Genomic DNA, 26,914 nt, shown 5'->3' on the forward strand with positions numbered 1-26,914 from the left:
GGGCTCGTCCGGGATTTGAACCCGGGACCTCTCACACCCAAAGCGAGAATCATACCTCTAGACCAACGAGCCGGCCACAGGCTGTGGTCTGTCCTTAGTTCTGTCCACATCCTCCTCCACCATTGCTCAGCTGAGGCATTGTCCTAGATGCCCACCCAGATGGAAGAGGGGCTTGTGGCCAGAGGACTTGGCTCACCCTCCAGAGAAGAATGGGTCCCAGGATCCGGGGTTTGCTTCCCCGCGGTGTCTCTTCCATTGGGACCTCCCTCTGCTCCAGGCCTGTCGTGGGGACTTGAGCTGCTACGGAGCTGGGCGAGGCTCCAGAAAGTGGGGTTTCCCTGTGGGACCCAAACTCGAGACTACGGCTTTGTTGCCCTTCCAACTGGCCAGCCCCCGCCACTGACCTCGGGTCAAAGCCAAGTCTCGCCCTACAGGAAGGGGGACAAGGGTCCTAGGCAGACCCAGGGGCTCCTGGGCCACCATGTGGCTCTGGGTCCCTCGGAGTTCCTTTCCTTGTCCCAGCACTGTCGGCAGCCCTTCCCCTGCGCTCATCCTCCCTCGTAGACAAGTGAAGGTTCCAGAAACCAACTGGGAAAGAAGAAGGTGGCCCTGGTGCGACACTGAATCGCACTCCCAGTGTACCGGGCTCCCCCTCCAGGCTTGCAGTGCATCCCCTGGGCCTTCCCCGTTCACGCCACGCTGCCCGCCCTAAAACAGGGTGGTGTAGGGTTGGGTAGAAAGTATGGGGGTGGGGGGCAGGGGCGCCAGGTTTTGGACTCAGGAGCTATCGGAGGCCCTGGGGATTCATCTCCCTGGGGCCACTGTAGAAAAGGATGCTTTGTGCCACCTACCTCTAGTGACCTTGAATCCTGTGACCCTGCCCTCCCGTCTGCAGGAGGGTCCCAAGCTTCTTGTCCCGAGGGAGTGAGGGACGGTTGGGGGAAGCTTCGGATCCGATCCCAGAAGAAGGCGGTTTGGTGCTGTCGCCTTCTGCATGCCGGATCCCGGGACCCATGCGTGGAGCCGCAGGGGCTCGGTGCCACCAGTCACTGACCTGCCAGCGCCGCCGGGCCCCTGGGCCTCTGTCTGCCTGTCCGCCTGGGTCAGGGCGCCGCCCTGCGCCATCCCCCCGCCTCCCTGCCCACGCCTCCGAGTTTCGGGCATGGCGTCCCGCCCTCTCGCAGCTTTCAGACCCGAGGCTTCTAGGCAGTTTCGCGGAGAAAACCCAGGAAACCAGCAGTGGACGGTGCTGCCCCTGCGAGGGGTAGGGGGGAGGTGGGGAAAGGGAAGAGGAAATCTTCCTGTCTAAGGAGTTTCTTCAAAGGCGAAAAAATCCGGAGGCGTCGCCCGGCTAGCTCAGTCGGTAGAGCATGAGACCCTTAATCTCAGGGTCGTGGGTTCGAGCCCCACGCTGGGCGAAGCTTTTGCAACTCTACTGTGTGAGAAAGAATTCAGAAAAACCAGACGAAATTCTAGGACTCCAACCCTGTTGCATCCTGAGCTAGATTTGCAGACAAACCGTGGAACTGCGGGAAAGGCTTGGAGCGTAGGTAAAGGAAGGAGACCCGGTTGAAGTGGGTGAGGGCTCAAGGAGGAATCCAGTCCACCTAGACCACAGGTGCACTTGCATTTTGGGATTTTAGGGTGTTTCCTGTTGTCCCAAGGAGGCCCGGGTGGGCATACTAGTAGCTCTGAGGAATTACTCTTGCAGTCCAGTAGTCTCACACAGCACACTCAGATGCCCCTTCCGCTCCATAGGATGAGCATGTGTCTTAAGTTTTTGAGGGGACGAGGGCTGCCTAGTTTTTGTTCCCCTGGGGTAAAGGCAGTCCTCGGGTTAATCTCCTTGGGCTCTCCCAGAGAGAGAGAAAAGGTGAATTAAATAAAAAGGGGTAAAGTCCTCCTGATCCTGGGCTTCTGAGTTCATTAGAGACGCAAGGGCTGAGATAACCCCTCCCCCCAATTCCCTCACAAAAGCAGGGAATTCAATTCTGCGAAGATTAACTTGAACGACAATCTTAGACTGAGGAGAGCCTGCTGGCAGGACCTTCCTCCCAGCAGAGTCTTTTCCAGCTGGCACCCAGGTTTTTCCAAGACACCAGGTGGCAGGAATGGGGTAGAGGGAGAGGGAGGGACAGTGGCTATGAGGGCATAGCAGACACACCAGGCTTCATACTCAGAGTCCACTGGGAAAGGGAACAGGAGTTTGTGAACCCAGGTAGGTCTGTCTGCTCATCCTTAGACCAAGAGAAGAAATCCTGACCCCTTCCTCTTGTACAAGGTGCAGAGCTTCTTCCCCAACCCCAAGAGACCCAATCCTCGGTGAGGGGTGTCCAGGGTGGCTGCGCAACTAGGAAACTCAGAGAAGGGAGAAGGGACCTGTTCAGCTGAGAGAACACCTCCCATCATGTCCTCAGTCCCCAGGAACACTCAGGGTCAGAGCACTAAACCCTTGACCTTGTGTGCTTGAAAGAAAGATCAGGGCTCTAGAAACCAAAGTGGGGCACACTGATTATTTCCACACTGTTGGGGTCTGGCCCTTGCCACAGCACCTGGGCTGTGAAGAGCGCAGATGTTTCTATGCCCTTGCGTGCAGACACCCAGGTGGAACCCCTCGTCCCTCCAGAATGCCTGATGGAACTATAATCAGGTGAGATATGTCCTTGCAGCAGGATTCAAACTAGATCTCAGGGGCTTTAGTGTGGTTTGGGGTACATTTCCCAGGGGTGGCAAGAGTGGAGGGGCTGAGATAGACAAGGGGAAGCCGATCAGAGGCTGAGACAATTGACTACAGGCACTGCTCCAGCTCCAGGTCTGATGTAAAGCCTCTGGTCAGAGTTTGTACACCACCTGGAGGATGTTGGCTCATGGGGCCTTTCAACAGTGACCTTGTGTCACAGGAGTACTTGGGATATGGAATTGGAGGTCACTTGTGTTCTTAGCCTCTGAGGGTTTCAGAGCCAGGGGTGAGTTGGAGGCTGGTGCCTTCTGCCTCAAATTAGCCAGTCTGGGCGTTTCCCAAAGAATGGGGTTAGGGAGAAAGTGCCATCACTTCCATTGAGTGAGTGTCTTTGCTTCTTTTTTAAAGGATTGGAGCTGCAAAATAAGGGTTGAGATGGATTTATTCCAGGAATGCAAGGTTTGTTTTGTGTTTCAGGAGACTGAGCACGGAGGGTGTAGCTTGGTGGTGGAGTGTGAGCTTAGCATGCACGAGGGCCTATGTTCAATCCACAGAACCTCCATAGTAAATAAATAATAAAGTAAATAAATAATAAAGAAATAAGCCTAATTACCCCCCAAGAAAATAAAATAAATAAATAATTTTTAAAATAAAGTGAAAAAGAATAATCTATTAAAGCGATTCATTCTATTACTGGAAGTTTTATTTTCTATTTTCATTGTACATACACGTTCCCTTAATGGAGGCACTGAGGATTGAATCCAGGGCCTCGTGCTCACCAAACACGGGCTCTACCACTGAACTCTACCCACAACTTCCCTATTAATGGAATTTTTAAAAGTCACATGACCTTCATAAATGTTTGGGAAAACACTTGAAGCAGTTCACATCTGTGTTAATCATGGTTTTTAATTTCTGTATTTTATGATAATTTTACCTCTTGGAGGGCCCTGCTGGCTGGGGAGAGATTGCAGATCAAAGGGCCGGCAAATTCCTAGAGAATGAAAACAATTTGGAAACCAACCAATTCCCCGTCCACATCCCCATCCATCTTCTTATCTAACTTTCACACACCAGGCCAGTATTTCCCCTGTCTCAAATCACCCAGGGCCAGATACTGGACCCCTAGGGACAGCCCCAATGCCCTAAAACCCACTGAATTACTCAAACGGGCCAGTCCTACACTGTTTATCTTACCCTGCTTTACTTTTCCCATGGAAACGAATTGCCCAGAACTAAAGGGGGCCTCCAAAGGTTGGCGGGGGGTAGGGGGGTGGTCATCGCCCAACCTGTGGTGTTTTGGGGATGAACAGGGAGAACCCTAATCCTCTATGGAAACTCTCTTCTCCTGCTCCCAGGCACGCAACCCTGGAGACGGGTGTATAAGGTGGAGCTGCCACCTCCTCTGCCTTCTCCTCCTCCTCTAGAGATTCTAGGGCACAGGCCCCGCCTTTGGGGACCAGGGCCTACTGGATGCCAGTCCCTGACTCCTGCTTGATCCCCAGCCACAATCCACAGCCTCACTGTCACAGTTTCGGGTTCCCCTGGAGAGCTGGTGCTCTTCCTGCAAGGTGCCTTTCGGTTCATCCAAGCCCCTTGTTTGCGGCCCCCACCCCGATACACATCTGCTCCTCACTCCCTGGGGGCAGGAATCAATCCCTCTGGTCTGGGCTTCAGTGAATTCCTCTTTTCTGCCCCCGCCTGCCTGGGTTCCCCAGGTCTCCCCGCCGTCACTCCAGCACTTCTCCCAGCCCACTTCGGAATAAACCTGAGCTGCGAGGGGATGGGAACAGTTGTGGAGGGGAATTGTTTGGAAACTCCACCATAGGGAGGCTCGTTGGTCTAGGGGTATGATTCTCGCTTCGGGTGCGAGAGGTCCCGGGTTCAAATCCCGGACGAGCCCAGTTTACCTGCCCTGATCTTCCGTTGTTTTATGCCTCAGGAATACGAGACCGAACCTATAAGCCTCATCCATCCATGCGTGTAGCGCTCCATTCCATGCCCATCTTGGCTGACTCTTGTCCAGGGCTGGTTCCCCGCCCCCTACCGCGGGAAACCTGACCGCACGTGTCCACGCAGACCTTGAACGACGCGGAGCGGTTTCTAGGGGTAGCAGTAACACAGGGCTCAGCCTGCGTGCCCCGGGAGCACGCAGCTCCTTACTGCGGTCCAAGCATCGCTTTCCCGGTTGGACACCGGTTTCCTCCGGCTGGTCCGATTGAGATATGCTGGTATACACGTAAAAGACACATTGAATTTGGAAGACTTAAGTAAGGTATCTCATATGTTGACATGGTATTTTGGACATGGTATATTGGGTTAATTAAAATGTATTACAATTAATTTTACCTGTTTCTTTTTATTTATATTTTTAAAATGTGCTACTAAATAAATTTAAGTGGCAGATGTGGCTCATTTTTGTGGCCCACGATAATGGACTGCGCTGGGCCAGAGGCACGACTCTCCTGTAAGGGACAGAGGTCCTGGGTCCAAATGCTGACCGAGCCCATAATTGTAAGAACTTTCCCTTCTGGCTTAGGGCCTGCGGCAGCGGGCATCACATTTCTCCCAACCCAGGCTCTGGGCTCTGCCCAAGACGTTTAGCCCTGAAGGCCTTAATTTTACCATCTGTTAAAGGGGGACAGTTCTGATTCAAAACTATTTATTTAAAAGACTTTCCTTTCACCCACTATTTCATCGTGTAAACTTTTTCACAAATCAAGAATCTGAGCACATGCGGTTCTAATACTGCACTGCTTTGCTCCGTGGTCTGTTTACCTGGTGACCAAAACAACTTAGCTTTATGAAAAGTCTTGATATTCAGGAGTGTAAATCTCCTAAATTTGTTTTCCAAAATTTGTTTTTGTTATTGTTGGTCCTTTTCACTTTCACATAAATGCTAGAATCAGCATGTCAATTTACACAAAAATAGTGATAGGGATTTTGATTGGTGTAGCATTGATTCTGTAGATCGTTTGGGGGTGATTTGATATCATTACAATAAGGTCTTTCAACTCATGGATGTGATGAATCTTTCATTTATCAAGGTCTTCTTTAATTTGTTATAATAGTGTTTTATATTTTTCTGAAGTAGATTTTTCACATCTTTCATTAGAGTTTTTGCTAGGTATTTGATTTTGTGGATGGTATTATAAACTATATTACTTCGAATATAATTTTCTGTTTTTTGCAGATACATAAAAATACCATCAATTTTTGCATATTAATCTTAGAGTGACATTGTGAAACTCACTTATTGTTTCTAATCTATAGAATTTTCTACAGATTCAGGTCTGTCCTTTGTGGATAATTACAGTATTATTTAATTATTTCTAATCGTTATCTATACTTTTTAACTACTTTTCTTGCCTTATTGCACTGGGACCTCTAATAAGATATTAAATAGAAATGTGATAGAAGGTATTCTTCTTTTGTTCCAGAATTCATGGAGAGAAGCTTTCAAAATTCTTCCACTAAATATGTTTTCCATCTTTTATCTTAATAGTTACTGCTTGTCAGTTATGACTGCTATGTGACACTCAAAAAAGTCGTGGCATAAAGCAATATCTTATTATGCTCATTGAGTCTGTGGGTCAAGAATTCAGCAGGGAAAAGCAAGTACAACTTGTATCTGTTAAATCTGGGGCGTGGCTGGAAAGACTTGCAGTCTAGAAGCATCTGGAGGCTCCTTTACTAACATACTTGCCATATAAACTGAGATGAACCAAAGGCTGGGCTCAGCTAGCACTGTGCAATGGAATATCTTCACATGACCTCTCTGTGAGGCTTGGGCTTCCTCACAGCATGGAAGATTCAGGCTAATTGAATTTCTTACCTGGCAGCTGGGAACTCCTATGTATGTGTTCTAGTGAACAAGATGGAAGCTGCATCCCCTTTATGATCCAACCTTGGAGTCTTCAGTGTCACTTCTGTTGTATATTATTGGATGAAGCAATCACACCCCACTGAGGCTCAAGGGGAAGAGATACAGACCCCACTTCTCAATGGAGTGTCAAATAATTTGTGGTCATTTTTTTTTTATAAAGCTTTATTCAGACTCACAGTTATAGAGAACAAACTAGTGGTTACCAGTGGGAAGAGGGAAGGGAAGGGGCAACATAGAGACAGGAGATTAAAAGGTAGAAACTATTACGTACAAAATAAACTACAAGGATGTATTGGACAACATGGGAAATATAGCCAATATTTTATAATAACTATGAATGGAGTATAACCTTTAAAAATTGTGAATCACTATATTGTACACCTGTAACTTATTTAATATTGCACGTCAATTATACTGCAATTTTAAAAAGCTTTCAGAAGGCTTTAATATATAATAGATTATACACATTTAAAGTGCAGATTTTCATACATTTTGGTATTTGTGTACACCCAACCACCACCACAGTCAGGAGAATGAACCATATTTATCATCCTCAAAAGTTTTCTCATGGCTCTTTGTTATCTCTCCCTTCTACCCCTCAGCACCAGCTTGCTGAGGGTTTTTTGGTTTTTTTTTCAGTCAGGAATGGAGGTTGTTTTTATCAAATGCTTTTACTGCATATATTGAGATGATCACATGGTCTTTCTTTTTTAGCCTATCAAATGTACATTGATTTTTAAAAATTTTTAATAGGCTTTATTCTTTTAGAGCAATTTCAGGTTCACAATAGAATTGAGCAGAAAATACAGAGTTCACATATAGCCCTCCCCACCCACACATATATACTCCCCTACCCTTAATATCCCTCATCAGCGTGGCATATTTGGTATAATGGATGAACCAACATGGGCACATTATTATGAACCAAACTCCACAGTTTACATTAGGGTTCATTCTTGATGTACATTTTATAGGCTTTGAAAAATGCATAATGACATGTAGCCACCACTATAGTATTATATAGAATAATTTCATTGCTCTAAGACCCCCTTGTGCTCCATCTATTCATTCCTCCCTCCCTCCCTCTCCCCAAACCCCTGGAAACCATAATCTTTTTTATTGACAAAAATGTACATTGATTTTTAATGTAAGCATTTTAGATTGATACTTTAAAAATATATCGGAACTTTAAAGGTGTTTCTCCTCTGCCAGATGTCCTTCACCCCCCAGCTAGCCCTGCCTCGCTTCTTTCCTCACCTTCACTGGTGTAAAGAAACACCCGGTTCCCAACCTCCTCGGGGTCCTAGAAGTTGCGGCTCTCAGAGGTGGATGATAACAATCTTTGGCAGAAGACACTTCAGCATAGAAGCGCTGATGGTATAACCAACTAACTACCCCGGGTGGGACTCGAACCCACAATCCCTGGCTTAGGAGGCCAGTGCCTTCTCCATTAGGCCACCGGGGCGTGCTACCCAGCCTCTGGCTTCCCGTCCAGGGCCCGCCCCCTTCCGCACTTAGAGCGAGGTTCCAGCATTTTGCTGTCCTGGTTCCTTTGCTTAGGGCCCACCAAGTGCAGGCGTGGAGTACAGGCACCCCTGTGCCCGGTCCCGTCAGGTCCCAGGGCCACCCCAGCTCCGCGGCCGCCCTAGTCCCCGCCGCACCTGGTAGAAGCCTCCCTGTGTGTGCATCTTTGGGACTGGACCCTGGACTCCAGAGCACCGATCCTAACCTCACACTCCCTTACGGGATATTGGAACCGAAACTTCCCCCAGGTCCTCTTCCTCCGGTGGGAGAATCTCGCCTCTGTCCCAGGTCGGGGAGTCAGTCACCAAGGACCGAGATCCGTCATCTTCATTCTGGCTCTTTGGTTTAAGGGTATGGTGCTAGCTTTGTGTGGGGGTGGGGTGGGGGGGACATGGGCCCTTCGCCCAAATCCTGGGCATCTCCAAGTTTTCAGATTCTGTCGGTTTAAGGTGGGAAAGGCCGGGAAGTCTCCAAAGCCCCCTCCAGGGAGAGTTCCATCGCGTCTCCCCTTTTTAGTGCCCAGCGCAGGGGAGGCCATCTCTGAGGATTTTTCCTGCTAGAGGAAGTGTCCCTCACGCTCCACTCATCCCGCCTGGAAGCGCAGGGTGGGGTCGGGGGGACAGCGGGACCCTGGCGGGAAGTACACCAGGACCTGCGGACATGGAACAAGGCAGAAGAGATTTCGGAATCTCCGCACTCATCCTCGGACCAGCACGGCACCTTGTTCCACAACACCCTTGGGACTCGGACCCAGGACCCGGGCCCTGGGACCATGCTAAGGAAGGGAGAGGAGGTCTCAGCTCCTCGGATCCGGGCGTCCGGGCTGAGGACTCAGCAACTCAAGACTCCAAACCGCCTCGCGGATGTACGCAATAAAGGCGATCTGGTTTGTCTGCTGTGGAAGCTCCACGCGACTTAGAAGATGGGAAGGCCGGGTAGGAGTGGCGGGTAACCTGGGCTCCGCCCACTCTCGTCTCGCCCGCCCGGCTAGCTCAGTCGGTAGAGCATGAGACTCTTAATCTCAGGGTCGTGGGTTCGAGCCCCACGTTGGGCGTCTCTCACTTTTTGACTTTTAAACAACTGCAAACCCTGTTGGGCGGGGGGAGGGTCGTAGGAGGGGGGAGGGGAGAGGCGGGGGAGGGAGGGAAGGGGGATTGAATCCAGCGCCTCCTGAATGCTGAACATGCACTCTACAACTGAGCTATATCCACCCACATTTATTTTTAGGGGCCAAGGCAGCCCCACATCCTCTGCATCCACCTTCCCTGCCCCAGCCCTGCGGTACTGCCAGGGGCCCCTCCCAGCATCCAGGAGACCCTGTACCCCATTCATAGTTATTCCCTAACTGAGGTCCTGTGGGCGGTTGTGTCCCCAGCTTCAGTTCAAGGCCTGGCTCAGCCAGTGCTAGTCAGAAGAATGGACAGTAATAGTCCCCACCTAACAGGGAGCAACACCACTTCAATGGAAGGAAGAGAGGTAGGGAAATAACAGACCTTGATGCATTTCTAGGGGTATATGTCTAGCTTTAGGAGTGAGAAGCCCTAGATTCAAATCCTGTACAAGCCCTTCCCTCACACACAGGACATTTTTGTGGTGTGGATGGAATGATGCGCGCTGATTCTAGGTGCCTTTACTTCATAATGAAAAGCAAAGGAGTAGAGACAGGAGAGAGCGAAGTGAGGGGGTCCTGGAGCCTGACCCTTGCCCTCCCCCCTTACTGTCCAGGTCTCACTTTGGGACACTGTGGACTGATCCATGTCCCTGAACCACACATTCTTACTTCCTTGCACGGACTCCATCCCTGAACCTCAGCTTCAGGAGAACACTGTGCTTCCTGGAGCGATCTGGCATCAGGAAGTCTCTGTAGCCAAGTGGCCTGTGGTCTGGGGTCTTGAGCCACTCCCTAGGTGAAGAGTCCAGGACATAAATCCTGAGAAGATTTTTTTAGGACTGGGGAAGGGTTACAGGACCAGGGTCCTCTGTTTCCCATCTGGACTCCACAGATCTGGACCCACAAAGCCCGGGCTCTTAGGGACCTCAGTTTATCCATTTGTAAAGTGGGGATAATAGCAGCTCACACCTCAAAGATTTGCGATATTAAGTAGCTGATTTTGGGGGGTAAAGTATTTAGAAAAGTGCCTCAAGACTGCAGCATTGGTGGAGAGGCTGTGGAGAAAAGGGAACCCTCCTTCACTGCTGGTGGGAATGCAGTTTGGTGCAGCCACTGTGGAAAACAGTATGGAGATGCCTCAAAAAACTAGGAATAGACTTACCATATGACCCAGGAATCCCGCTCCTGGGCATATATCCAGAAGGAACCCTACTTCAGGATGACACCTGCACCCCAATGTTCATAGCAGCACTATGTACAATAGCCAAGACATGGAAACAGCCTAAATGTCCATCAACAGATGACTGGATAAAGAAGAAGTGATACATTTATACAATGGAATACTACTCAGCCATAAAAACCGACAACATAACGCCATTTGCAGCAACATGGATGCTCCTGGAGAATGGCATTCTAAGTGAAGTAAGCCAGAAAGAGAAAGAAAAATACCATATGAGATCGCTCATATGTGGAATCTACAAAAAAAAAAAAACAAACCCAAAGCATAAATACAAAACAGAAATAGACTCACAGACATAGAATAGAAACTTGTGGTTGCCAAGGGGGCAGGGAGTGGGAAGAGATAGACTGGGATTTCAAAATTGTAGAATAGACAAACAAGATTATACTGTATAGCACAGGGAAATATATACAAGATCTTATGGTAGCTCACAGAGAAAAAAATGTGAAAATGAATATATATATGTTCATGTATAACTGAAAAATTGTGCTCTACACTGGAATTTCACACAACATTGTAAAATAATTATAAATCAATAAAAAAAGTTAAAAATAAAAAATAAATAAAACTTCAAAAATAAAAAAAGACTACAGCATTGGGGTGGAGGGAGGGATAAATTAGGAGTTTGGAATTAGCAGATACAAACTACTATATATAAAATAAACAACAAGGTCCTACTGTATAGCACAGGGATCTATATTCAATATCCTATAATAAACCATAATGGAAAAGAATATGAAAAATAATGTATATATTATATTCTTTTCTATAGTCTTATAACTGAATCATTTTGCTGTACACCAGAAACTAACACAACATTGTAAATCAACTATACTTCAATTAAAAAAAAAAAGAAACTGCAGCGTTCACTCCTGCCTGAGTTTCCAGCCTGTCTGCCTATCCCAGGCCACCCTAGGCCCCTCCCTGAGCCAGGCAACTCTGTGCTGGTGGAAGCCCAGGTTTTCTCCCTGAAGCCCCTCCTGCCTCCCCACCTCGCACTCCTCCCCACCCCTTTGGGCAGGAACCTAAACAGCCCCTTCTCCGACATCAGCAGACCCTAGTTCTGAATCCTGAGGTTTTGCTTCTGCCAGGCAACCCAGCTGGATTCAGAATAAAGGTTTGGCAAAATATTTCAAGGGAAGGAGGAATCCACCAGTCAGGCCTGCTTTCCATCGCCCTGTGGAAGGGTCCGGGTTTCCACATCCCTGGTGCCACCTCAAGATGAGGCACCCACCTCTCCAGGCCTCAGGTTGGTGCTGGGACCTAGGACATCAACAGATGGGCCTCAGGCTCTGTCAAGGCACAGAGAGAGACCGAATTCAACTCGGCACCCGGCACTATCTGGGATCTAAGACTACGACTGACTGTGGGAGTTGTGGTTGAAGACAGTATACACGGCTGAAAACGTCCATGATCTGGAACAGACCCTGGCATCACGCTGAGACTCGGTTTTAACCTAAAAATTTATCAACTTTACTTTCGTGGTTGCCCGGCTAGCTCAGTTGGTAGAGCATGAGACTCTTACTCTCAGAGTCGTGGGTTCGAGCCCCACATTGGGCGTGCCTTTTACTGCTTATGTGGGGTTCCAGTTCACTCTAAAAACATGCTCCGTTCAGGGCACAGGGGCTTGATACAAGTAAATGTACTTGCAGTGGATGGGCCTTTCTTGGGGGCTTCTGAAGCCCAGCGGAGCAAGCATCAGGACAAGGGGAGAATCGGCCCCCTTTAGGCAGACAAGGGTTTTCCACCCTGGGAGAAAGAAAGTGAGAAAACCTCGATACCTCTGGGAATTCCACCTTCTTGCACCTAGTTGAGAATCATACTACTGGACCAATGAGCCACCCAGAGAACCTATTCCTCTCGCTTAGAGACATTGACTCCAGTGATCTGGTCAAGTAGAGGATTGATTATAGGATTAGATGTTCAGTAGTTACAATGCCTGTTCTGTCTCCTTCCAGAGGCCCGGTGTGGGACAGCTTGCAGGAGAGCCGTGATCCCTGGCAGACCCAGGACACCGCTGCTAGTCTCCTGCCTCCATTGAGGCCAGATGTGTGGAGGTCCTGATGTTGGAAAGTTTCAGGGACCTCCTGAGAGCTGGGAGCTGCGGCTGCGCCAAGTCTTCATCCGGTTCCGGCTGTGCGTGGAGTGGGTGATCTAACCCTTGGCCCTGAAATCTGACGGCGGCTGCGAACCCGCGAACCTACAGGGCTGGATTCACAGGTGCACACGCTAACAACTGAGCCATCGGGGCGAGCTTCCCCATACCTCACCTGCAGAAGGACCAGCGTATAGAGAGGAATCATGCGGTGGCTCGTTGGTCTAGGGGTATGATTCTCGCTTTGGGTGCGAGAGGTCCCGGGCTCAAGTCCCGGGTTCAAGTCCCGGATGAGTCCTCCCTTTTCTCTTCAGCGTTTTCAGCGGAGGATTGACACTATGTCGGGAAGGGACCTGGAGCGTCAGGGGGGACGCAGACAGCAATCCCCGACTGGGATCCTGAGGTAACCTCAAAGGAGACAACTCCGGGAAACAGAATAAAGGGAAATGTATCGTTGGTTTCTCTGGTGTTACAGATCTCTTTACTGTACGGTTTAAGATGATCACTGCTTTAAGTTTCAGGTGAGCCCTACTCTTACTTAAAGGTGCGTTTTAGGGTGCGTTTTAGTGGTGAGGGAGGAAAAGAGAGAAAGACCCGAGATTTCCGGGGCAGAATTTCAGTGTTGGATCCCGGTCTCGGCTTTGGGGCCTTTCCAGACGAGAGAGCGAAGAAATCGCGCCATGGATCCGGATGTGTGAGGGAGTGGGTGGACGTAGGGGCACGCTTGGACAAGGGAAAGGACGGACCGGCAGCAGAGACCGCCCCGGAACCCGATCCCCGACCCCTGGACGCGGCTCTCTCAGTTCTGAGGGGACTGGAGAACCTGCCTTCTCCTCCTCATGAGCTGGGGAGGGCATCGCTGACCAGCCCTGGTGCGGGGTCTGGTTGGTGGGCTGACCCACCTCCTTCCAAGGGGCCACCCCTTGACGCCAGGCAATTCCTAGGGCATCTGAGAGCCAGGACCGTTGCTGGCCGGCTGGTTCAGTAGATAGAACAAAGCGAATCTCAAAGTCAGCCTCGTGGGTTGGAGGCCCACATCCGAAGCTTGCTTTCTTGGTTTCGATCTCGCCGGGGCAGAAGGCAGCGGAGCCGGGAGAAGCGGGAGCACCGGGGAGGGGCAGAGGAGCTAGTGGCTGTTTCCTCCGTGCACTCTTCAGTTGTTTGTTGAGCAACCAATGGGTGCTTCAACTTGGGGGTTCGACTTCCTCCAAAGCGGGCATCCCAGAGATCGCGGCTCAAGGACCCTCCGCGAATCCCCGCCCGCTCTTGAGCTGTCCTCCTGCCCCGCGCGACCGGGAGCTCCTGGCCAGCTTTTGCCCAGAAGGTCCCCAGCCCGCTCGCGGCTGCGAGACCTGCGAAGTGATGGAAGAGCGGCGGAGGGACTTAAGACCTGTGGCCTTTCCTAGCTGGAGGCTCTTTGTGTCAGAACTCAGAGGAGGGGCGGAGGGCGGGGACGGCGGGGACCAATGAGTTGTAGGGTGCACAGTGACTGCTGCCTACTTGGCGCGGGGACCTCTAGGTTTTCTCCGCGTCCATCAGTCCCTGAACTCAATCCTTCCTGACGTATCTGAAATTGGAGTCTCCTCCCCGCGCCACATCACTGGCCCCGCCTGTCCCATCCCGGGACGCCAAGTAGTCATAGAGGAGAGCCAAACACCATAATTTGCGTGGCTCGTTGGTCTAGGGGTATGATTCTCGCTTAGGGTGCGAGAGGTCCCGGGTTCAAATCCCGGACGAGCCCGTTCTAGTTTTATATGAAAACATTTCCTTTCTCCTCAGAGATTTGGGAACAGCCCTGAGTCCCCAGACCTTGGGCATGGAAACCCGACTGTGCAAGAGGAAAATAAGAGGAAATATTTAAAAGACCCAAACTGGTCCCTGGTGCTTTTTAATTTTTAGTAGGAATCTCGAGAGTCCAGGGCTGCGGACATCCCTTTGCAGGGCGCTGGCCTGTGGCTTCCAACAGGTTCAGTTCAAGGCCGGTAGGGGAGAAAAATACATGAGAAGCAACAGTGTCCCAAAGTCACACATCTTTCAGGGTTCAAGTCCAGCAATTACTCCAGTGAGACTCAACTACCCCCAGCTAAGCGTCCGGTAATGTATCCTCCCTGACTACCAAACGTGGGGGATGGGGTAAGGCACTTAGAGACAGCACCTGAGGCCCTCCTCCCCTTTCTTTCTTCCCTTTTCTTCCTCCTACTCCTCCCTCCATTTCCTCTTCACCCCTCACCTGGGCATTCCCCCGTCTACCCTGGTCCCTCTACACCAGATCAGGAAAGATTCCCAGAGCCCTGGCCTGGGACCGAGTCCTGGGGTCCCTGCTGTCAGGATAGGGGTCCTGTGCCCCGCTCTGAACGTCAGACTGACAGGCCCCTTTTTTGGCGTCTGAGAGCCCACATGGGATTTGACTTTGAACATTCAGGAGTTCCAATCCCAAAGAGCTGCTTTCCATAAAGGACGAAGTTTCCCAGCTTTCTGGGCAACCATGAGCCAGGGCCACCCCTCAAGACAAATCTCTCTCTTTAGAGTCCATCGCAGAACCTCAAAGCAAACTGTCAAATTAGATTTCCTGGGGAGAACTGTCTCTCTCCTAAAGTCTTTTTTTTAAACTTTAACTTATTGGTTAAAATAGCTTTAAAGGAGTTAACAAAGAAAAACACTCCGGCAGAGACTTGTGGTTTCCAGCAACACGAATGCGCGGGATTTGGGGGACCAACCCTCTTGCGAAAAGCAGCTGCCAGTGTTGGATATTAAAAACACACAAACAAACTTCAAAGCAGTGAAAAGCTTGCTTTGGGGAGACTAAAGAAATCCTAGACCCAATTTAAATGGATGTGAAAAACAGAGGGGTTCTGGACCCCCAAAGCTGCGGTCGCAGTAAGGGCACGTGCTAGTCCCTGTAAACGTGACCGCCTCGGGCTCTGGGACATCAAGGCAGAGCCTAAGACCTGCTCCTTATTCCTCCGAAAATCTGTGACGCCAAAGATGACTATGTGCAGAAACACACTCGTCCATCCCAAACGGGCGGTCAGCTGCTTCTAGAAAGCATGTTGCATGGGGCCTCTCCATCTCTTGCCTTCTGCTAAAATTGATTTAAGTAAGAAGAGAGCGTGTGTGAGAACTTGTGCACCCTAAGGGCGAAGCACACCCCAAGAGCAAGGGGTCCACGTCTACAGCCTCCTAGTTCTTCTCAGTGACAGCCGTGTTCCTCCCAAACTGGTTCCCCTGCAGTCTCAAAGGTGGCGGCTCCAGCCCCTTCGCCATCTATCTGGACCTGTGACCAAATTGCCAGGACTGGTGCGACAAAGGAGATTAGAAGACGATGCAACTAAAAGTGTGTTCTCTGATTCTGTCCTGGAGCTTTGTATTTGTTTGTTTGTTTGTTTGTTTTGTTTTGTTTTTGTTTTGCCATAAAGGACATTACTGGAGGAAACTCGAATATGGATTGTGTGTTAGATAATCTTGTTGCTCAAATCATAAAGGATAAATTTGGGGGATAAATTTGGGGTGGGGAGGTGGTGAAAGGAGTCTCTGAGGTCCCAGGAGCTCTCCGTGGGGATGGGGGAAAGAATCTGGAGCGGCTCCGGATTCTGCTGAAGTTTTACCTTTGAATAAATTACAAGCCTCAAGGGAAAAGTGCAGTGGGTGTGTCCAGATACCAGGGACTTCGGCTTTGGGCAACTCCAAGGGTGGGGGTCGGGGGTTGGTCTGGCTTTCGCTCTGGAAAAGCGAAGCCTGAGGTAGAACATTCTGGGCGCCCTCTGTCTCCTGGGCTTTGCCCAAGCCCCAGGTTACGGCGCCCAGCCCTAGGGGGCTCTGGCTGCGGCGAGCCTCGGCGGGTGCAGAGGGGTGGTCTCCCCATTGCCTGTCGTGCTGGTGCCGCACTGTCCTCCTCCAGTCCTGCGTTCTACCGGGTTTTCGGTCAAGCGAATCCCTGGAGGACCGAAAGTTTATCACACACAGTGCAGGGTGGTCCGGTCCAACTCTGCATCGACTGATCCAGCCAGAGTCCCTCCCTGAATTCGTCTCCCGAAGGAGAATCCAGTGTGTTCTGGAGCGTGGGGCTTCTGGAGGAAGCTGATGAGCCAGAGTCGGCGGAGCCAGCGCTGGAGGAGCCATCAGAACCCAGGGAGAAGCGGCTGCCTTCGGCCGCGAGGGCGCGGTCTGCTCAGGAGTTCCGTCGGGAGGGGCAGTTGTCTGTTCTGATCACGACTGTATTCCTGGAGACTTGAATAGAGGCTGGAATACTGTAGAGACTCAGCCAAGTTTGGGGCAAGAACCCAAACCAATTTCTGGATTACTGTCCAGCCACTGGTGACGAGTTATTCCTTCTTATATCCTGAGGAAGCTTTTTGGTAGCTGCCCCAGTGGCCTAATGGATAAGGCACTGGCCTCCTAAGCCAGGGATTGTGGGTTCGAGTCCCACCTGGGGTAGTGTGGGGGATATCATCCTTGGATAAATAGTGATGCTTTTGGATTATAATATTAAAAGGAACATTATATGAAATTGAAAGATTAGGAATGTGATATAAAATTGAAAGATTCTTCACTATCTCTAATGAAGGGAAGGAGAAAAGCAGTGTACCCATACATCTTAGTGGGGCAAGGTGTGGTTTCACTCAAATTTTTGGAAAGCAATCTGGAATATACACCTCCTTGATCCTCCAGTTCCACTTCTGTGAATCTGTCTCAAAGATAAAACTACTGGTGTACGTTTGAGAATGTTTTATAGAGTTTGGTAAATGATAAATAAAAGGCGGAGGGGAATAACCATTTGTAGGAGAGAAATAGAATACATTTTTTTTCACTAGCAGTGTTCACCCTCAGAAAAGAACGTTCAATCTATCCCGATTGACTTGGAAGATCACTCTATGAAAAACGTGTATGATTCAACTCTTCTAAAACAACAGTAACTTCGCAACCCCAGCTGTGCATGATGGTCCAAGAAAGAGCCAGGTGTGAAAGGCTGTGAACATTTGGGCCTAAGGAGGGAGGGGAGAAAAAGATTCTAGCCAGATGTAAAAATATGCAGCTCAAAAGGTAAACAGAAAACATGGGGAGCAGACGCTGTATCTTTGATATGTGAAAGTGTAAGAATTGAATGGGCACTTGCTGGAGACTTAGAAGTGACGTGGACCAATGATAATGTGGACCTGATCTGGGTTAGGATTGTGAGTGACTTTCTGCCTGGACTTTTATTATTTCAGTATAGTTACTTTTATGATTTTTTATGGTTCCTTGTTGGTGGAGTCTTGGTGTCAGTCAAAATTTGGGGCCTAGCAAACTCTATCCTTCACTGGCGTCTGACTCAGTGATCACTTTGATGACCAGAAGGCCCCGTGTCCTCGGAAACACCCCACCAGTCCGGCTTTGGGAAGAGGATTGGGGCAGTGGTGGCGGGGTGGGTCCGGCAGTGCTTTTGGCTCCGGGTGCGGGGGTTCGCAACAAAATGTCAGACCAGCCGCCTCCAGGGCTTCCTCTCTACTTTTAATAACTAAAGCGGACAAATATCTGAACAGGAGAGAGAATCGCCCCTAAAATGACTCTTAAAACTGTTTGTGTGCGGGTTAAATGTTCCTCTGCTCGGTTAAACCGCAGACGTCGGGCCTGGTGAGGAAGGAAACAAAAATGAAAAGCGTCAACTTCTTCCGATCCGGAATCCGACCCCCTTTATTCCTCTGTCTTAAAAATCCCCTTTGTTAACTGCTGTATCCCCAATGCCTGGCATACATTAGGCACTCAATTAACACTTGAATGAATGAATGACTCCATTAGGCCAGTGGCCTCCTATTTGTTGGGGCCTAGAGTTCGGAGGAAGACGCACACTCCCATCCGGAACGTGCCCGGTGGGTTTCGATGCCTTCAGGTGGCGGACCCCCTGCTCCACATACTTACTGGGAGACCCGGGTCAAAATCTGCTCGGCTAAGGTGGGCTTCTCCTCCTGTCAACAGTCGGTGCTGCTCCCAATTCATCCTGGCAGTCATGTAAGTGATGTGTACCCACTCTTTTCTGAAGCAAAAGGGGTTAGTCGTGTGCCCGGCTAGCTCAGTCGGTAGAGCATGAGACTCTTAATCTCAGGGTCGTGGGTTCGAGCCCCACGCTGGGCGACAATGGGATATACTGTACCTCCTAGAGGGATCCCAGAGTCAGCAACTGTCTGTTTGTAATTAGGAGTTTTATAGTAGCTCCATTAAAATTTTTAAGTGAAATTAATTTTAATACTATATTTTATTTTAATCAGTTTATTGTAATTTCCCAAATAATAATATACAAGTGATCAATGAGATGTATTATATTCTCAGCCTTAGTACTATTGACGTTTGAACCAGACCATTCTCTGCTGTGGGGGACTGTCCTGTGCACTGCAGAATGTTTAGCGGCGTCCTTGGCCTCTATCCACTAGATGCCAGTAGCACCCCCTTGGATGTGACAACCAAAAATGTCTCCATACATTTGCCAAAGTCCCCTGGAGAGCAAAATTGTTTCTGGTTGTGAGCCTCTTGTCTACAGAATCAAGGGCCTAAATATTGATGCAAACAGTTCTTACGTGGGATCTGACTGGAGGGCTCGCTTGGCACAGGGCCAGACAACGGGGCCAACAGGAACTTATCCTGTGATGGCCCACCCAGAAGGCAGCCTGGTGGGGTCAGGAAATAGGCTATGTACAGAGGGCTGAACAAATAAGTTAATATATTGAGGCTAACGGGAGCCAGATTTCTCACTGGTAGAGCTGGAAACAGAGAAAGCTTTAGAAAATCCTATGATGTTGCATTAGAATTGGAGGTATTAGTGATGTAATCTGATTACTTGACAAATTGTCTGTTACTGGTAAAGATGGTTGGTGGTAGTGACTTTATAAAAGCAGTTCTTATAATGGTATATTTGCCTACCTGCAATTAGCAGTTCCCAGTTCTATCATTTTTCTATATTTCTTGACTGCCATTATTCTGTAAAGAAGACCTTTTCCCCATGAGTATGTGATGAACTTAAGATCATTTTATTTTATTTTATTTATTTAGTTTTTTGATGCCCAAACCAAGGAATGAACCAAAGGTCATTTTAAAAAGACAAGGTAAATGCTAAATTCATTCTCTTAATTATTAACTGTCACCTTCAGTTATGGCAAGTTACCTTAAATTTTTCTCTCTTTTAAAAACAGTATTACTATTGATTCACAGATTTTAATATATTTAGTATTTTTATAATCACTTAGAGTTATTATTTTTGATGCTCAGATTATTCCAAATTTGACTGGTGGGAGAGCCCTTTCAAGCTGACATCTTTGTTCTTTTTAAACAATCTGTTTATTTACAAATCTTTATTTTGAAAAATTTCAAGCCTGAATAACAGTTGAAAGAATAGTACATCAAACACGATATATGGATATGATGATCCATTAGAAAGTCATTTATAGTTTATATATGCCCACATTGGACTTTGAGAATTTCCTTATTTTTCTGGCACACACATAATGTCCTAGACTCACCTTGTCTTTTTTCTGCCTAGACATGGATTCAGCCCTTTCTCTAAGGAACCCTATTTCCTTTTAGTAGAGATCGGTATTTAGAAACCAAGTCCTGGGTGATAGGGGTCCTCAATGATACTGGGTTGTCATTGATTACAGTTTTTGTATTTTGTTTTTAGTTAAGCTTAACTTTTAAAATAGCTTACTGATTTATTCTTGTATCTTAAGTGTTTCTTCTACAATCTTTTGCTCAACTCAGGTAAGCTGATGGAGTGACTCTAGGGGGTTATAGTAACTAGATCTTTTTGTTCCGGGGCATTCCTTCCCATTTCGATTTTTTTGGATCTGTTTGGGAAACTCCTCCCTTTCTCCATTTAGTCTTGGTGATAAAGAGCATCATTGGATTCCCACATGTAATTGACTGGGTTTATGACCCAGAATGACCCTAATATTCCACTTTTCCATCAGGAATGGTTGATTCTGATTTGGGTATATGATCCAAGAAGGAATAATCACAGCCTTGCTTTACAACAGAGGCAATAAACACTGGTAGAGAGAAGTTCCATGCGCCCTGTGATTGCTAGCCTGGGAGGGTGTGATTTCGGAACTACTGGTGGCCAATTTGCCTGCCACATAAAAGAGAGACAGAGACAGTCTGTAGAATGAAGTTGAACAGAAGCAAACAGAGTAGAGAGATAGAGAAATACTGATCTTGATGTCATTATTTAGGTCCCTAAATTTAGCCCTGCCTGAAACACACAAGCTTTGCAAGAAGAACTTTGGACAGTGCAATTACATCAACCAATAGATTCCATTTCTCCTTAAGCTGACATGAGTTGATTTCCTGTCACTTGAAAACAATGGTTTTACTAATCCAGCCACTATTCTCCCCCTCCTTCCCAGACCTTTGATAATTAATTTTGTGTATGGGGAGTTTGGCCTATTTTTGGAGATGGAATGGATAGAATTTGATGTCATAACATGTGTCTGATGGAGACATGAGGGCTTATTATAGCCCTGAGATTCTTATTTTGAGTTACTGGGAGCAGATTAATGATATTTATTAAGACGCTATAGTCAGCATGAGGAATATATTGTTTATAAATAACCCAAAGTAGAAGATTGATTAGAGGAACACTCTGATTTCCAGAGGACGGTTTTGTAAAAGAATCCAGCTGCCTCTTCTGACCCAGGTTTACGGTTTTTGTGAGTAGCTCTTTAATATTATCAACTCAGGAAAGTAAACCTTGTAATACATAAGATCAAAAGCTTTATGGGCACCTTAATGCCAGGTCTTTCCTTCAGAACAGCTAAAGTGATACATACTGGACTCAAGAATTTTCTGTTCCGAAATAGACTCACAGACAGAGAATATAGACTTGTGGTTACCGGGGGGTGGAGGGTGGGAAGGGATAGCCTGGGATTTCAAAATTGTAGAATAGATAAACAAGATTACACTGTATAGCACAGGGAAATATACACAAAATGTTATGATAACTCACAGAGAAAAAAATGTGACAATGAGTGTGTATATGTCCATGAATGACTGAAAAATTGTGCTGAACACTGGAATTTGACACATTGTAAAATGATTTTAAATCAATAAAAATGTTAAAAAAAATTACACCTTAAAAAAAAAAAAGAATTTTCTGTTCCTCATTGACATCTACGTCCTACCAATTTATAGATGAACTCAGCAATGGCTCCTATTTTTACCTTATTTACCCCCAAATTAAAATATAGGATGAAAGACTGTCAACTGACTCCTTATAAAAATGATTATTACATATGAAGATAAACATGTGACATTACTTCCAAATGATATTTATGCAGAACACAGATGATTGAGCAGAGAGCAAAGGATATAAATATCACTTAATACTTTTAATCTCAACCTAGTGCACATGGCCCCAGCCTAGTGCATTGATGAGGTGAGGGGTCATTAGGTGTTTAACATAAACTACCTCATTTAATCAGCACAACTCTACAAGGTTATTTCTCCTTTCTACAGATGGTGAAATTTTGTAATTCTGTGAAGATTGGTAGCTTTCTTAGGGTCATACAACGGATAATGTGGGTCTGGGAATTCAGTACAGATCTGTGTGAACCCAAAGTTTATTCTCTTAATCCCTATCCAGCGTCATGTATATTTACCAACAAGGACACTATCCCAACTTGGGTGGGGGATAAAATATAGAATTGTGAGTTTTCTCTAGCAGAAGTGTTGTTGCTAATAATTACCCCCAAGACTGCATCATTTCCAGTGTTGCCAAGTCCTGAAGCAGCAATTACATGACCCCATTTTTTTTTAACATTTTTTAAATTGAGTTATAGTCATCTTAAAATATTGTGTCAAATTCCAGTGTAGAGCACAATTTTTCAGTTATACATGAACATACATATATTCATTGTCACATTTTTTTGCTGTGAGCTACCACAGATCTTGTATATATTTCCCCGTGCTATACAGTAAAATCTTGTTTATCTATTCCATGTTTTGAAATCCCAATCTGTCCCTTCCCACCCCCCGCCCCCTTGGCAACCACAAGTTTGTATTCTATGTCTCTGAGTCTGTTTCTGTTTTGTATTTATGTTCCTTTTTTTTTTTTTTTTTTTAGATTCCACATACGAGCGATCTCATATGGTATTTTTCTTTCTCTTTCTGGCTTACTTCACTTAGAATACATGACCCTGTTGACAGGCCTTTGTTGTCAGTGTTGGATCCAAAAAAGCCCATGGAGGAGAAGGAACAATTACTCTTTGCTTGCCTCTAATGAGGCTCTCGGGGAATATGGCCCCCGTGGCCATCGAGGCTCCTGTGAAGAGCTGGCCCTGTGATACCCCCAAACACCCTTCCTGACACCCTTGGCAGGGCTGAGTCCGCGCACTCTTTCTCGTTCATTCAGACTTATCTTGAAAGCCCAATTACTTCTCTCCCTTAGAATAATAATCTCTGGCCAGGTCAAGTAAAAGGAAGCAAGCCTGGGAATTCTGGTGACTGTGAAGACTATCATTCTTCCTGGGTGAGAGATCAGTGGGACTTCATCAATATATGCTTGCTAAGGTATAAATCTTTAAGGGGGTGCGCCTCACCACATCGCCCTTCGGAGTGGAGTCACAGAAAGAGTTGAGACCAACAGCAGTTCCTTGCATTCACCCCCATCAGGACCAGTATATGTGATCTGTTTATGAGACCTTGAACTGTAGGAGAAACAAATTGGCTGAGTTTCTGCCCATAACTCTGGGTCATTTCCTTTTTAATTTTACAAGTTAGTCTTAGGGAGCTCAGCAGACATAACCAAGAAGGGCTGGCTCAAAGCTCTGTAAAGTGTTCCAAAATGTGAGCCCAGGAAACAGCAGCAATGATACTATCATTACCACCCTGGGAGCAGTTTTTGATTGATATCATCCTCAGAGCAGTCGTGTTAGGAATGCGTAACACGCCCATATTAGAGATGATGGAACTGAAAAAATGTTCTCTAAGTTAACAGCACTAATGATATAATGACATCAGTACCCTATGTTAGGCTGTATGCTTACTACAACTCAGTCTCTGTGGTGAACATTTATACATGTGTTCTCCAGTATGTATTATAAATAATAAGTCTCTGTTAATATTTCTGTATGCGTAGTGGGTTTTTTTTTTTTTTTGGAGGGGGGTGAGGAAGGTAATTAGGTTTATTTACTTACTTTTTTAAGAGGAGGTACTGGGGACTGAATCTGGGAGCATGCTAAGCATGTGCTCTACCACTTTGAGCTAGACCCTCCCACCCATGTGTGTTGTTTTTGATACTAACTAAAAAATACATGGTTATGGTAGAAAGTTTAATCATATAAAGGATTTACAGACAAAACCACCGTCACAGTCTCTCAGTGTACTTGTGGAGGGACTGCATATGCGTAATCAAATGCCTCTCATTATGCTGATAAAGGAATGGAGGCCAAAGAGGGCCACTGTTGACCAAAACACACAGGGAGCAAAGTTCTGATGCCCCGCCTATGTTACACAGCCTTTCTCCTTGCCATAGTCCTCTTTTTTCTTTTTTAATTGAAGTATAGTTGATTTACAATGTTGTGTTAGTTTCTGGAGTACAGCAAAGTGATTCAGTTATACATATATATTTTTTTCATATTCTTTATCATTATAGGTTATTACAAGAGATTGACTATAGTTCCCTGTGCTAAACAGTGGTCCCTTGGTGTTTTTCTATTTTATATATAATAGTATATATCTGCAAATCCCAGACTCCTAATTTATCTCTCCCACTTCCTGCCAGTTACCATAAGTTTGTTTTCTACATCTGTGAGTCTGTTTCTGTTTTGTAAATAAGTTCATTTGTGCCATTTTTTAAGAATCCATAGATAAGTGATACCATATGATATTTGTTTTTCTCTGTCTGACTTAACTTTATATGAAATCTCTAGGTCCATTCATGTTGCTGCAAATAGCATTATTTTACTCTTTTTTATGGTTGAGTAGTATTCCATTGTATATATATATACCACATCTTCTTTATCTAATCATCTGTTGATGGACATTTAGGTTACATTCATGTCTTGGTTATTGTAAATAGTGCTGCCATAAACATTGGGGTGCATGTATCTTTTCAAATTAGAGTTTTCTTCAGATATATGCCCAGGAATAAGATCGCTAGATCATAGGGTAAGTGAATTTTAAGTTTTTTAAGGAATCTCCATACTGTTTTCCATAGTGGCTACACCAAATTACATTCCCACAAGAAAGGGCAGGAGGTTCCATTTTCTCCTCCACCCTCTCCAGTATTTATTCTTTGTGGACTTTTTAATAATGGCTGTTCTGACTGGTGTGAAGTGATACTTCATTGTAGTTTTTTTTCCTTTCTGTTTTTTTAAATTGAAGTATAGTCAGTTTACAATGTTAATTTCTGGTGTACAGCATACTGATTCAGTTATATATATATATTGCTTTTCATATTTTTTTCATTATAGGCTACTACAAGGTATTGAATATAGCTCCCTGTGCTATACTCATTGTGGCTTTGATCTGCATTTCTCTGATAATTAGTGGTATAGAGTATCTCTTCTTGTGTCTCCTGGCCATCTGTATGTCTTCCCTGGGGAAATGTCTGTTAGATCTTCTGCAGTTTTTGGATTGGGTTGTTTCCCTGTTATTTTCTTATTGCCCCATTTTAACCATTATTTTCCAGGCTTTTGAATTTTTCCTGCTTTATCTGCCTCTGGGCCCAAGCTCCCAGCCCCATGAGAGGGGCAAACCAGTCGAGTGTCTCTGAGTTCCTCCTCCTGGGGCTCTCCAGGCGGCCCCAGCAGCAGCAGCTCCTCTTCATGCTCTTCCTGAGCATGTACTTGGCCACAGTCCTGGGAAACCTGCTCATCCTCCTGGCCATCAGCATGGACTCCCGCCTGCACATCCCCATGTACTTCTTCCTCAGCAATCTGTCCTTCGTGGACATCTGCTTCTCCTCCACCATTGTCCCCAAGATGCTGGCCAACCACATGCTCGGGAGCCAGACCATCTCCTTCTCTGCGTGTCTCACGCAGATGTATTTTGTTTTCATGTTTGTGGACATAGACAATTTCCTCCTGGCTGTGATGGCCTATGACCGCTTTGTCGCTGTATGCCACCCCTTACACTACTCAGCAAAGATGACCCACCAGCTCTGTGCTCTGCTGGTCACTGGGTCGTGGGTCATTGCCAACCTGAATGCTCTGTTGCACACCCTGCTGATGGCTCGGCTCTCGTTCTGTGCAGACAACACCATCCCCCACTTCTTCTGTGATGTGACCCCCCTCCTGAAACTCTCCTGCTCAGACACACGCATCAATCAGATGATGATTCTGACTGAGGGTGCTCTGATCATGATCACCCCATTTATTTGCATTCTGGTATCATATATCCTTATCACCTGTACTGTCCTGAGAGTCCCATCCACAAAGGGAAGATGGAAAGCCTTCTCCACCTGTGGCTCCCACCTGGCTGTGGTTTCCCTCTTCTATGGCACCATCATTGGTGTTTATTTCAACCCTTCATCCTCACACTCGTCTGAGAAGGACACCACAGCTACCGTGATGTACACAGTGGTGACTCCCATGCTGAACCCTTTCATCTACAGCCTGAGGAACAGAGATATGATAAGGGCTCTTGGAAAAGTGGTTGGCAGAAAGATATTTTCTGTCCAATGAGAGAATCAAAACTGAATCTCATCCCCACACAAATTTTTTTTTTTATCAATTGAGCTGTTTTGTCAAAAACAAAACATATTTATGTCTGTGCTAGGGCCACCTAGAAGGCAATCATTTTTTTTGTGTGTGGACCTAATTCACCTGTAATCCTGTTGCATCTACCAAGTAGAAGTCTCACAGTCCCATAGACTTCTTTTTAATGAGTAAATTCTGAATTATTTTACACCCAAGTCCAGCTTTTCCTTTTTAAGTGGTATGTTTGGAAGAATACATGCTCCACATATTTTTTAACATTAAAAATCACCTGGAAGCTATGATCCACGATGTCCAGTTCCCAACACTGATCAAATAGATCAGAATCTCTGGAGGGGGGGGGCCCGACACTGAGGTTTTAAAAGTCTCACTTCTAATGTGTGTGTGGAGAATCACTGGTAGATCTCATCTTATATGTTCTCTGTCATGGTCAGTCATAAAGTCTGGGTCACAAAAATGCTCACGAAATTAGTTTTGAGACTCAGATAAAAGAACAGTAAAATATGAGGACTAAAGTGGATAGCAATATTTCAGGTGAGACTTAGAGGCCCAGGTGGACAAGTGGCCCGGAGCATAAGAGGGGAAGCAGTGAAGAATGGTGTCGGGGTGGGGGCACTCTCTGTGAGCATCCTGATTGGCTGTTGGATCTTAGAGGACAGGGTCAGCTGGACCATCTTCAATACCAGGGAAACAAATCCT

At 46.7% G+C, this 26,914-nt stretch overlaps 1 protein-coding gene and 9 non-coding genes across 11 annotated transcripts; 8 read left to right on the forward strand and 2 right to left on the reverse strand.

Moving 5' to 3' along the window:
- TRNAP-UGG (transfer RNA proline (anticodon UGG)) lies at window positions 1–72 on the reverse strand. The gene has a single exon. It is a non-coding gene; the product is annotated as a tRNA-Pro (tRNA).
- A 1,273-nt stretch (window positions 73–1,345) lies between these two features.
- On the forward strand, window positions 1,346–1,418 carry TRNAK-CUU (transfer RNA lysine (anticodon CUU)). Its single transcript has one exon. It is a non-coding gene; the product is annotated as a tRNA-Lys (tRNA).
- Window positions 1,419–4,511: 3,093 nt separating this feature from the next.
- TRNAP-CGG (transfer RNA proline (anticodon CGG)) lies at window positions 4,512–4,583 on the forward strand. Its single transcript has one exon. It is a non-coding gene; the product is annotated as a tRNA-Pro (tRNA).
- Window positions 4,584–7,958: 3,375 nt separating this feature from the next.
- On the reverse strand, window positions 7,959–8,031 carry TRNAR-CCU (transfer RNA arginine (anticodon CCU)). The gene has a single exon. It is a non-coding gene; the product is annotated as a tRNA-Arg (tRNA).
- A 1,040-nt stretch (window positions 8,032–9,071) lies between these two features.
- TRNAK-CUU (transfer RNA lysine (anticodon CUU)) lies at window positions 9,072–9,144 on the forward strand. Its single transcript has one exon. It is a non-coding gene; the product is annotated as a tRNA-Lys (tRNA).
- Window positions 9,145–11,928: 2,784 nt separating this feature from the next.
- TRNAK-CUU (transfer RNA lysine (anticodon CUU)) lies at window positions 11,929–12,001 on the forward strand. The gene has a single exon. It is a non-coding gene; the product is annotated as a tRNA-Lys (tRNA).
- A 2,204-nt stretch (window positions 12,002–14,205) lies between these two features.
- TRNAP-AGG (transfer RNA proline (anticodon AGG)) lies at window positions 14,206–14,277 on the forward strand. The gene has a single exon. It is a non-coding gene; the product is annotated as a tRNA-Pro (tRNA).
- Window positions 14,278–15,364: 1,087 nt separating this feature from the next.
- On the forward strand, window positions 15,365–26,182 carry LOC116151936 (olfactory receptor 1F1-like). Of its 2 annotated transcripts, XM_064478151.1 has the most exons (2): window positions 15,365–15,385; window positions 25,259–26,182. In XM_064478151.1, exons 1-2 carry the CDS (start codon window positions 15,365–15,367, stop codon window positions 26,180–26,182), a joined length of 945 nt encoding a protein of 314 aa, XP_064334221.1. The 2 variants fall into 2 exon arrangements, with proteins under 2 accessions (XP_064334221.1, XP_064334222.1); XM_064478152.1 differs by lacking the exon at window positions 15,365–15,385 and having other exon boundaries at window positions 25,241–26,182.
- Window positions 16,898–16,970, forward strand: TRNAR-CCU (transfer RNA arginine (anticodon CCU)). The gene has a single exon. It is a non-coding gene; the product is annotated as a tRNA-Arg (tRNA).
- Window positions 18,572–18,644, forward strand: TRNAK-CUU (transfer RNA lysine (anticodon CUU)). Its single transcript has one exon. It is a non-coding gene; the product is annotated as a tRNA-Lys (tRNA).
- Window positions 26,183–26,914: the final 732 nt, after the last annotated feature.

This window comes from Camelus dromedarius, chromosome 24 (assembly GCF_036321535.1).
Source record: "Camelus dromedarius isolate mCamDro1 chromosome 24, mCamDro1.pat, whole genome shotgun sequence".
Taxonomy (NCBI): Eukaryota; Metazoa; Chordata; class Mammalia; order Artiodactyla; family Camelidae; genus Camelus; species Camelus dromedarius.

Coding starts and splice junctions, on each gene's coding strand:
- LOC116151936 (XM_064478151.1), top strand. CDS start 15,365: ATGGATGTGAAAAACAGAGGG. Junction 15,386..25,258: donor TGGATGTGAAAAACAGAGGG/GTTCTGGACCCC, acceptor GGGGCAAACCAG/TCGAGTGTCTCTGAGTTCCT.